Below are 12,537 nucleotides of genomic sequence, written 5' to 3'. Positions count from 1 at the left end.
ATCAACGTAGGCAGGTAAGACAATCACTGATTGGCATGTCCTTCAGCCAATCAGGAAATGTCATAGACCTACTGAAGGATGTGTAGATTGTATAGGAATTCTTTTTGGTGGCAAAGGACAGATTTATATGTTTTAATAAAGGTGGCTTCCAAAATATAGAGATGAAAGGTTGACGGACCATTTGCAATAATTTTAAACCTAACAGATGTTTCCGCACATAAAAGCTATCTTCAAGTTTTGTACACCACAAAAACTTTTCAAGTAAGTGTTTATATTTCACTTTCCATTTTCTCTACTATATCACTTACTCTCTATTATCATCAGCATACGGTGCAATGAAGTGTTTAATATTAACAAATGAAAATACGTACATACCTTTCAACACCTTCAGAGAAATCCTTAAGAATTGTCGTATTTTTTTTTAAGCCTAATTTTTTCACTTATACATTATTTTGAATTTTACATTTAAATTCTTTGTCTTTTATCATTTATGCCAATACATCAACTGATACCTGTGGGGATTTATGAAGGTATTTCAGCAGACCCCCTGCAGAGATGCGTTGCTGAAACAAGATGGCGCTTATACACGCCATCTTGTTTATACCCTTTCACAATTCAGGAAATAAGTTAAACTTGTAGAAATTATTAAACCATTCAAATCTGATGTTTAAAACACATAAAACATAATTAACTAAAATATTAAAATATGACATAAATATAATTTAACTGTCTTTCTAACTATAGCATATCTAGGTAAGAAACCACTTTAAGTGCTATAGTTGATCAAGTAGACAACAATACTAATGGCAGTTACATCTTACTGTGACATCTAGTGTCAACTGAGCTCTTTCCAATAACTATATACATTTGTGCCAAATACGCATAATAAGAAAACTGCAGCTTAAATAGTTTTTTGAAAGGTTATTTAAAATTTAAATAACATAAAAAAAGTGGAACGATATCATACATTATAAAGTTAATTTCATTGACACATATACTGATAGTAAAGTGGTTTAATTAAATTTTGAATATAACACAGTACCGTATGTCAAAAGGAATTTAAAAATTTTGCCGGGTGCCAAAGGGTTAAATAGCAAATTTTTTTATTAGAAATAGTAGAAAAAAAATCAAAATTAAATATTTTATTTATTTGAAACTACATACTTTTAGGAATGATCTTGTAAAATTTCAAACAATTTCATCCACTACTTTTATTTTTGGAACAAAATATAGCAATAGCGACATTAAGATGCATACGATTGGCAAAGTGTTAAGTGTACAGTTCTAACTTATTGTTTTATCACAAAACGTTTCTAGTTTTCAGTAGATTTATGAGTGACATCTTAACTTCTGAAACATGCTATGTATTGCACGTCTAGAAACTCGAACTATTAAAATGATTCGTTATATAAATGTTTTCTCTGTGTATTTAAGGATAAGATTAAGTTTTACTGAAACAGTAGTTTTTATCTGAAAACAAATGAAATTATTTGAGTCAATGTCAGGTATATTTTTCATTTTAACCTTCTTTTAATAGACAAAACCAAATGAATCATGGTCTTTTACGAGGTGCCGTCTTTTTTATTGGTATGTCACTGTGGGGCACTAAGAAGGTGTCATCACTGAAGCACACACCGACGGCAGTCCTTCCCAGCATTTTAAAGGTGTGTGGGTCATGTTTATATTGATCTAGTGTAAATATTATTGGAGTGGCATGTAGTACAAGAATATTTTATGTAGGCACATGTCGAGCGTAAAGAGTACTTGTTAAGATGACTCGAGTATGAATGGTTTTTGATGCTACGTATTTGTCAGAATCACCACTGTTTGTTGGAGGGTGTTAAGAAAGAAAGGGGATTTTATTTTGTATATTTAATTTTTTAGCTATGTCAGATTATGATCGGCAAACGTACACCAACGAGGTAGAGGATGCAGCCAACCAGATATCGTTCTCAACATAGTCACTGTTAAGTTCTTCTTGTTCTAAGAAGTTCAAACCAGTACAGTAAAATGAAGTTGTTGTTTTATTAGTCCAGAAGCTTTAGAAACATCAGTCTCTGGAAGTATTGTTTGCATGGACTATTTCTGAAAGTACCGTAAAAATGTTGTTAAGTAAGAACTACATTCAGAATCAGACAAGCTCTTCATTCAAACTTCAGGTGCACGGCAAGCATCACACGACCTGATATTTCAGGAAGCTCTTCATTCAAACTTCAGGTGCATGGCAAGCATCACACGACCTGATATTTCAGGAAGCTCTTCATTCAAACTTCAGGTGCACGGCAAGCATCACACGACCCGATATTTCAGGAAGCTCTTCATTCAAACTTCAGGTGCACGGCAAGCATCACATGACCCGATATTTCAGGAAGCTCTTCATTCAAACTTCAGGTGCACAGCAAGCATCACACGACCCGATATTTCAGGAAGCTCTTCATTCAAACTTCAGGTGCACAGCAAGCATCACACGACCCGATATTTCAGGAAGCTCTTCATTCAAACTTCAGGTGCACGGCAAGCATCACACGACCCGATATTTCAGGAAGCTCTTCATTCAAACTTCAGGTGCACAGCAAGCATCACACGACCCGATATTTCAGGAAGGCATGTCTTAATAGAAAATGTATATTGATTTGATCATTTATTGGCCACAATACAGCTTATAGGAAGCAAAGTCCTTTTTTTTTTAATATATAATATATAATGTTTTTGTTGTGATTATTAGTAACATCGAAATAATATTATGGTTGATATTATTGTTTTAAGTTTTTAGTAAAATTAAAGAAAAGCCATAAGAATATAGTGTGTGTATTGATGGGATTTAAATTGTTTGTTATAACTGTGAGAGAAAATCTGAGTATGATAATAGATACATATATATTGGTTTATTAAATAATTTATTTATTTATTAAATAATGCCCATAACATGGAGTTAAATAATAATTATAACAAAAAATACAGAATATTTTGTGTGAGAAATTGTCCTTTTTGGAACTTTTCACTGTATTTCAGTAAACCTTGTTAATTGTCATAGCAACATAGCCAAAAATCTCATCATTTGAAGCTAAAGAAACTGAGTGTTGTTTTTTTTCTGTCTCTGAAAAGTAATTTCTAAATTTTCCACAGGCTCTAGATTGCGAGCACAGTGTTGTTGCTTATGAGGTAGTGTTAGCCATTCATCGTTTAGTCCAGAAGTACAATAGTGATCTTCATGTGGTCTCCTGGAGTCTCATCTTAAACATAATAGAAAAACTTGCAGCTCTCCCAGAAGTAAGAGAAAGCAAATTTTATTTTCATTTTATGTGTGCAGAATTTCCATTTGTCCGTACACAAGCTTTTGTTACATCAAAGTAAGCGTGATAGTTTCTCAGTTCACGTAAAAACAAACGGCTTAATAATAACATAAGATATGGAGAAACGAGGAACTGAATTCTTAAAGCAGGATGGTGAATTAATTAGTAATGTTTGAAGCTGTTCTTTAAGGAAGATTAAAAACGAAATCAAGTTACCACTATTACATATTAACACTGTTTCATTTTGAGTGCCATTTTAATCTAAGTAACAGATGAGGATTTAAAATTTTTAATCTAACTTGTGATGATGGATGAACCATATTATTCTAAATCTTTTCTTTGCCGTTTCCATTACCTTGATCTGGGTAAATCGGGACTCTCACGGAATGTCTTACAGAAACCACTGGGAGTGGTACATACAAAGAGTTCCTACTGGTCAGTGGTACTGTAATGCTGCTAGACTGCAAGCTAGCTTACAACATGTGGTTGTGTGGTGTTCTAAACCCAGATGGCTGTGTGTTATACTTTAAATTATCAAGAACTGCTTTTCGAAAGGAAGTTATCATTTTAGATCAGAAGTGGAATAATTTCAGTAAATTATTAATTAGAACCATGTTTTAATGAGCAGCCTAAAAATACTTAGTCAAAAATCAATATATCAAAAGAGAGAGCATTATTGGGCATAATCCCAATAATACTTCACACTGATGAGCCAGTTTAGGAGATTTTAAGTATTTTTGAATCCACACATTAACAAACAATGCAAGATAATCTTGAGTGTAATATTAATCCAAAAAATATTTTAAAGATTGCCACAGTTAATATGAAATCTATACCAACTCTTTATGTAAAGTAAGTATTGTGCATTTCTATGTTGTTGTTGTTGTTTTTTATAGGTTTCAAGGCCTAGCTTCCCACCCTCCAACTTAGTCACAACTCTACACAACTTGATCAGTACAGTGGAGCAGCTTCGTGAATCTGGTAGCTTTAATGGCTCGGTTGAGAGGTTATTTGACATTGTAGAAAAATGCTCTATGTCACGGCCAGTAAGTTTTTTTGGTTCGTAGTAGTATTTAAATAAACACCATGTGCATGGGTGAGGAGGTCAAAGTGAACATGTCTTGTCCTTATACAGATGTTAAGGGTACCAGAAAATAATGTTTTTTTTTCCTTGTACAGTAAAAGATCTTTTTAAAGGTAAGTATTTATTTTTTAATCAGTTACATAATCCTTATTATTATTAAGGACAATTTGTCATCTTTCAATTCCTCATTGATAGAAGGAAACTTTTTTTGAGACAAAGAATTCTGCGAGATTAGTTTTGGTGCCATCAATATTTCTGAAGGTTTTATCGCTAAGAAAGTGCTGAATAGATCTCAATAAATAATAACACAGGCCTGTGATGCTTTTATTGTCTTGAATTTTTTACATGTTCTATGGTAATTCCTATATGCTGAATCCCAAAATGATATCCATTTTTTGTCGTCACATACATGTTTTTCGTAAAACATCATAATGCAATACATAAAAGAAAGTTTTGAGACTAAAAGACCTAGATTTAGCAAAAAAAAATCGGGATGGATGAGGATGTATATTTGTTTGACATCAATGTTCGTTGTGGTAAATGAAATAACAATTTGATCTAAGTAAGAATTTGTTTTTTTCTTCCCAATTTGTAAAACATCCTTACGTGATAGAAGAAAATTAATATTATTTTCGAAATCTGTGTAGCTGAATTATGAAAAGTCTCTTATTAAAACCAAAACAGGCCTGTTTAATTTCAAGGGGTGGAGGGTGAGGCAGGACTTTTCAATTCAAATCTCTGATCTTGTTCCGAGTCATTCTTGCAAAACGTGGTCTCGTGTTGTCGTGCTGCAGGATGAACCCTTTTCTGTTGATCAGAGCTTGGCGTTTTTCAATGAGAGTCTGGTGAAAATGGTCCGATTATTAACAATATTGGTCTGCAATTATAGTCTGATTCGATTTCAATAACTCGAAGTAAATTATGCCGACTCTGTCCCACCAAACGGACAACAAGACTTTCTGCGGGTGTAGACCTAGTTTGTCGGTCAGAATTGGGTTCAGGCCAGGGCCAAAGCCACTGTTCTTGCACTTGATTCTGACATAAAGAACCGATTTTTGTAACAATCTGACGAAGAAATTGTTCTTTCTCATGTCTATTGTCAATGAATTTGAAATTGTTCTTTGCATTGGGCTTTGTTGTCATCTGAATCCAAACTCCTTGTCTGTTGACCTTTCTTGTCTGTTTAAGATGTTCTCAAATGCTAGGTGAAGAAGAATTAAATTTTTATGACAGTTGTTGGATGGTTTGATGGGGGTCTGAACCACCGCTGGCATGTGCGGACACTCAAAGCATGTTTTTTGTTGCCTCCATTGCCTTTACGAAACTCGTAGAGCATGCAATGTTGAATGTGATTCTCGTTAGGAATGTGGGCAGTCATTTGTCCTGATTAGAGGAAAACCATTTTGGTTAACAGAGAATTGATGAACAAGAAAAGTTCCTTTGCCTTCTAAATCAAATTCATAGGAAAAGAAACGAAAACACATAATTAGAAACTTTTAAATTTAAGGTAACAAAAACGACACTACTTTACGGCACCCCTAATAACATTCTACCTGTCATGTTACCCTAAATTGCTGATATCACAACAGGTTAGGTAAAATATACAGGGGTAATGAAAAAACTTTAGATATGCACCGAGGAGATTATAAGAGCTGTGCAAATACAGTTTGTAAACTGTAAGAGGGACAGAATACCATTTTTTTTTTAGTCGGATTGGCATCAGCATTTCAGACATATCTTGAGTACAGATACTTTTATAACACCTGATGTTTTGTATACAGGAGACTCGTGCTGTCGACTACAAGCTTACGTATTTAGTCGGACTGGCATCAGCATTTCACAGACATATCTTGAGTACAAATACTTTTATAACACCTGATGTTTTGTATACAGGAAACTCGTGCTGTCGACTACAAGCTTACCGTATCTTCACAAAGATGATCTTTGTAAATTCACAATTATAGTCAGTATTACTTCTCCAATATGGGTTTGGTTCAACAGATCGACTCTGTGCACACTCACTTAAAATAATTTTGGAAACCTTTAGGTCAGTTTTTATAATGCCATCACTATGTCTTCCTGATGATGCAGTGTGAAGAACAGTGTTACATTTTCGGAGTCAGCTTTAATAATGTCACTGTCGTGTCTGGTGACAGAATGTGACCAATCTGTGTATTCCTATAACTACATATACATTACTGAATCTTATAGATCGCCTGAGATCGGAAGATATAAAACCATTCTGCATAGTGAATTTAAGCTGTTCAATCCAGTTTAATAACTGCTGTTCCTGTTTACCGAAAGTTGCTCATTCCATACAGAAGTCATTTCAATACAAGATGATAAAAACCCTATAACCCAAACGCTTTCAATAGGTGGACCATTCTTCTTCAGGGGCAAATATTCCCAGTTTACCCCTGAAGAAGAAAGGTCCACCTTTCGCTCAGTTTATAGAGTTTTTATCATCTTGTATCAAGACTTACTGAACCTACATGTTTTGCTCACATCGTGAAGTCATTTGAATAATGTTGAAAGCAAAACTAGTTAATATTTTACAAATTCTGTTTAATATTGTTCCTTACAGGTTTAACTTTGAAGTAGGAATGGATCGCTACTCTGTTAAATAATCAAAATTTCTTGCTCTTAGTTTTCTCTGATATTAAATAGTTTTAATTGTTAAAGGAGCCTTCTGTCTTGCGTCTGGTTCAGTACAGAGCTCAGCAGATCTACCCGACCAAAGAACAGTGGATTTCCTCACTTAATCTTCTGATGGAGAAGTTTTTTAAGTGAGTATGCAAATTTTAGGTTCTTTTTTGATGATAAAGACCTTTAGAATTTCAGTGCACAGCCACGTCGGTGTTACTGTTAGCCCTTTTGCTGCGGGATCGATTGAATTACAGTATTTCATTTCGTTTAAACTTTGTTTTTAATTGTTTTGTCAAAAGTTGCTGAAAAAAACTCAAACGTACTGTATAATTGGGAATTATGATTTAATACGTGATCATAGTTATGTAATTGATTGTTTTATTTGTAAAGTCTTTTTACCAGTTACTTCTCGTAATGAAACAGTTTTATAGCTGCTTTATTCATACTTTTCATGCATTTTTCTATAGGCATGAGACCAGAACAGCAATCAGAGTGAGAGTCTTGCACGTTTTATCATACCTACTTCGCACACAAAGATATATCTACGAAGTAAGCGTTCAAAAGCATTTCCTCTGAATTTCTTTTATCTCATCCTTTCAAAACGTAATGCTGGAAAAAATTTAAATCAATTTGTTTTTGTTTCTTTAATTGAAAATATTTGAATGTTGATGTAAAAACTTTGAAAACAGTGTTTATAATCAATCGCATCTTAGCTACAAATATTAACTTGAGTTTTATTTTTTATAATCCGTTTTAAACTGATGAGAATGTCGAGATTAAACGATAGATATGGAATTCAAAATTGTTTTATAGCATTCTCTCGTCTGTTTTTTTTCTCGTGTATTTATCACGGAATCATTTTATCCACGTTGTTAAAGGTATTGAACTATCATATGTAATAAATACTGAAATATAAAACTATTATTTATTCTAATTAAGGAGGAGCTAGTGGACCAAGTTATTCTTCAACATCTTGGTCATCTGGAAACTGACCAGGATGTTACAACAACGAATGTTGCTGTTCAGTTACTTGTTGACTTTGCTCAAGACAGCTGTAGTAAGAGATGTCTGGACATACTGGAAATTCTCGAAAAAGTATAGTTTTTATATTTCTATCCTCTGTATTTTGATATTAATGCTGAAATAGTACGTGTTGTATAGTTATATAAAGAAATTATCAAAAAAATTGGGCATATTTGCTTGTGTTATATATAAACAAATTCTTGTGTCGTCATACTTTTTTTTCTTCTGCAAGATTACATCACTGGTGAACGTGTAGCTTAGTTTTGTCTTGCATAGGAGATGGTCTTATAAACTTCAAGCAATTTTCACAGAAATGATATGATTTCTTAAGTTTATTTGTCAAGACTTGGGTGTTGTTGAAATCTACTGTAAATGCCATTAAAAACTGAAGACCATGTTATGCCTATTGTGCTTTACCAGTGTTTTTCTCTTGCACATTAAACTTGAATGTCAGAAGAACACGATCTTCTTCTTGTTTAGTTATAAACTAGAATGTCAGTAGAACACAATCATCATCTTGTTTAGGTATAAACTAGAATGTCAGTAGAACACGTCATCATCTTGTTTAGGTATAAACTAGAATGTCAGTAGAACACGATCATCATCTTGTTTAGGTATAAACTAGAATGTCAGTAGAACACGATCATCATCTTGTTTAGGTATAAACTAGAATGTCAGTAGAACACAGTCATCATCTTGTTTAGGTATAAACTAGAAAGTCAGTAGAACACAGTCATCATCTTGTTTAGGTATAAACTTGAATGTCAGTAGAACACGATCATCATCTTGTTTTAGGTGTAAACTTGAATGTCAGTAAAACACGATCTTCATCTTGTTTAGGTATAAACTAGAATGTCAGTAGAAGACGATCATCATTTTGTGTAGGTATAAACTTGAATGTCAGTAGAACACAGTCATCATCTTGTTTAGGTATAAACTTGAATGTCAGTAGAACACAGTCATCATCTTGTTTAGGTATAAACTAGAATGTCAGTAGAACACGATCATCATCTTGTTTAGGTATAAACTAGAATGTCAGTAGAACACGATCATCATCTTGTTTAGGTATAAACTTGAATGTCAGTAGAGCACAATCATCATATTGTTTAGGTATTATGCTGTCTAGTGCTTGAAGACTAAAACAGATAACTGTTGTTTATCCCAGGTTATAAGCAGACCTTTCGAACAGAGCCTTTCAGGGTCTGGTAAAGAATCTGCAGACACCGTTCATATCGTGAACGAGGATGAAGTCATCGATATAAAAACGGCTGTTTCTGGGCTTGTGGAAGTTTTTAAGGTAATATTCACATACAATAGCACACACTGAACCACGAATCATTGCAACTGCCAGAGTTTAACAATTTAATTGATTACCTGTGAACAATTATTACCTGGATTAGCGTCGTGTAAACTAATTGATTAATTGTAAATACTATTTTTATTCATTACCGTTTAGGATTATTATAACAATCGATTAATTAAAAGTCACAATTATATCAGTTTCACAAAAATAATCAACTAATCAAAATTAGTGTATCCAGTCTTTGATTGTTCCAGTTATCCATGTAATTGAAATATCGCCACCAAACGTGCTTAACCTGTTTTTATCTGTCACTGAATTTAAATGCTGATGAGAGGGAAGACAACTATTTTGTTTCCCCATTGTGGACAGAATCCAGATATCTGATATTTTTACAGAAAGAGTAGCAGTAGAACACTACTATTACTAATAAGAGTTTCATTAAAGATATAAGTACATGGACTGAGTTTTCTGTGGACTTTTCCTGCCATTTTTCTTGACTGGGCTCCATTCCATGTTTTGTACAAGTGATGATAAATTACGAAACAGTAGCACAGCCCTTACAGAAAACTCTTCAAACAGGACTGGTCATTTGGAAGATTGTTGAAGACTGTTTTTATTATGGTACCGACACTCAGAAAAATTTAACATAGCTACTCGCTTTGACTGGGACAACACGGGGCACTCTAAACACTACACAACACTGGTGACTTAGAAAAATCGAAGAAGCTCTCGGAATAGTTAACCGTAATCCTAGAAACTTGCAATATATGGAACCATGTTCTACAGAAACATAACAACAAAAGATTCAAGAAATTTCCCTATAAACGTACATAAATTCACAGTTTGAGAACTTTCTCTGAGGTCCATCTCCGGTCATTTCATAAATACAGACTTGGTGAAAGACTTGACATGGAATCCAAGAGTCTTCTCAAAAAACAGCTAGAGAAGTCTGTTGAAAAATCAGTCCATTTATTAAGCACAAGTACATTTTAAATTAAAAAGGTACCTATTGCTTAACTTTGGAACAAAATTACTATTGGTTTTGGTGTTAGTATTGTATAACTCTATAATAAAGTCAAAATTACTATTGGTTGTTGGTGTTAGTATTGTATAACTCTATAATAAAGTCAAAATTACTGTTGGTTGTTGGTGTAAGTATTGTATAACTCTATAATAAAGTCAAAATTACTATTGGCTGTTGGTGTAAGTATTGTATAACTTTATAATAAAGTCAAAATTACTGTTGGTTGTTGGTGTAAGTATTGTATAATTCTAATAAAGTCAAAATTAGTTTTGGTTAAAGATGAAATTTTGGAATAGTTGTGCATTATTACATACACTGGACAAACAGCTTTTAACTGCAGTAGTTAAGTGGTTAGGATGTCAAGCCGTATATTACATACACTGGACAAACAGCTTTTAACTGCAGTAGTAAACTGGTTAGGATGTCAAGCCGTATATTACATACACTGGACAAACAGCTTTTAACTGCAGTAGTTAAGTGGTTAGGATGTCAAGCCGTATATTACATACACTGGACAAACAACTTTTAACTGCAGTAGTAAACTGGTTAGGATGTGAAACCGTATATTACATACACTGGACAAACAGCTTTTAACTGCAGTAGTAAACTGGTTAGGATGTCAAGCCGTATATTACATACACTGGACTAATAGCTCGACTAATATTTCTGGGAGGGACATCCAACTCACCACTTTCCGGATTCTACTGGTTTGTTCAACTGCTACAGGACCACTATAATGAGCTTTCAGGTGGTTGGTTAACAACTGGTAGGCGTAAACGGCGTGTGACGATGGAAGACAGTGAAGTTTTTTCTAACATACAAGTAAAAATATTTATATTAATATTGTTTCATCTGCAGCAACAATTATTTTCCAAGTTTTCCTTTACTCGTATATACAGTTTACAAATTATACATCTGTTTTAATCTAAAAACACACACAGACAGTTAGGATGTCAAGCCGTATATTACATACACTGGACAAACAGTTTCTAACTGCTATTGTAAGCTGGTTAGAATGTGAAACCGTGTATCAACGCATACATGACAAACAGTTTCTAACTGCTATAGTAAACTGGTTAGGATGTGAAACCGTATATCAACGCATACATGACAAACAGTTTCTAACTGCTATAGTAAACTGGTTAGGATGTGAAACCGTATATCAATAGTTTACTATAGCAGTTAGAAACTGTTTGTCATGTATACGTTGATATACGGTTTCACATCCTAACCAGTTTACTATAGCAGTTAAAAACTGTTTGTCATGTATGCGTTGATATACGGTTTCACATCCTAACCAGTTTACTATAGCAGTTAAAAACTGTTTGTCATGTATACGTTGATATACGGTTTCACATTCTAACCTGTTGACAACATTACCTGTTCCTACATTCCACTACTCCCATACACACTTCACTCACTGGGTGGATATGTACATTAGGTGGTGGAATGTAGGAATGAGTAATGTAGATTTTCTTCCAATCCCAAATGTTCTCTGGTTTCTGATCTTTTTCTATCCCAAAAATTTTAGAATAACATTTTTTTGTTACTACTTTCTGCACTTTTTTACGAGTTGAAATATTGGCTTTCAGTGGGGCTGTAACTTCTAGATGGAAGGCATCGTTTCACCAACTTATTCAGTTTATAGGGAGCCATAATATAATTTATAGATGTTACTTCTTGAAGCGAGGTAAATCATGACCAGGATACTGCAAGGTGTGGTAAGGGGTATACGGTAGCTTATTTACTTCCATATAACACACATAATGGCTTACTGATCGGAGATTGTGATTAGTACTTTTTACTGTAACTAACCTATCGTGAATCACTTGCTGCTCTAGGTTTGAAAGGAACATCCTAGTGAGTAGTAAAGTGTTTTTGTGTGCAGGCTGGTCGTAGGAACACTGTGGTTTACTAGTTACAGCTGAAGAAAATCATATTTTTGTGGTCCATGCTCCAGATGTCAAGGAAGGTTGGCTGAACTTCAGAGACAATCTTTAACTTGATTAGCGAAGGGCTTTTCATCCCTTTGGTGGGGTTTTGCCAATGTCCTAGCATATGTGCAACCATACACAATGTACAGCTGCCATTTTAACAGGACCCATCCCTAGATAGGGATCACTACCATGCTCCCTGCTAGCAGACTCGTCCCCATATAGGGATC

At 34.1% G+C, this 12,537-nt stretch overlaps 1 protein-coding gene across 1 annotated transcript in view; it reads left to right on the top strand.

Moving 5' to 3' along the window:
• LOC106472856 (tuberin-like) overlaps window positions 1-12,537 on the top strand; it is a gene marked incomplete at its 3' end in the record, with an annotated part of 40,458 nt that overhangs the window by 19,092 nt on the left and 8,829 nt on the right. Inside the window, exons 11-17 of the mRNA XM_022401405.1 lie at window positions 1,538-1,664; window positions 3,127-3,270; window positions 4,190-4,339; window positions 7,060-7,163; window positions 7,491-7,572; window positions 7,963-8,118; window positions 9,212-9,343. Coding sequence (XP_022257113.1) covers window positions 1,538-1,664; window positions 3,127-3,270; window positions 4,190-4,339; window positions 7,060-7,163; window positions 7,491-7,572; window positions 7,963-8,118; window positions 9,212-9,343 — 895 coding nt within the window. The remainder of the gene's footprint in view (window positions 1-1,537; window positions 1,665-3,126; window positions 3,271-4,189; window positions 4,340-7,059; window positions 7,164-7,490; window positions 7,573-7,962; window positions 8,119-9,211; window positions 9,344-12,537) is intronic.

Source organism: Limulus polyphemus, unplaced genomic scaffold (genome assembly GCF_000517525.1).
Source record: "Limulus polyphemus unplaced genomic scaffold, Limulus_polyphemus-2.1.2 Scaffold5669, whole genome shotgun sequence".
In the NCBI taxonomy this organism is placed as follows: Eukaryota; Metazoa; Arthropoda; class Merostomata; order Xiphosura; family Limulidae; genus Limulus; species Limulus polyphemus.
The sequence above is the reverse complement of the archived record's forward strand: the minus strand, read 5'-3'. Positions and strand labels throughout refer to the sequence as shown.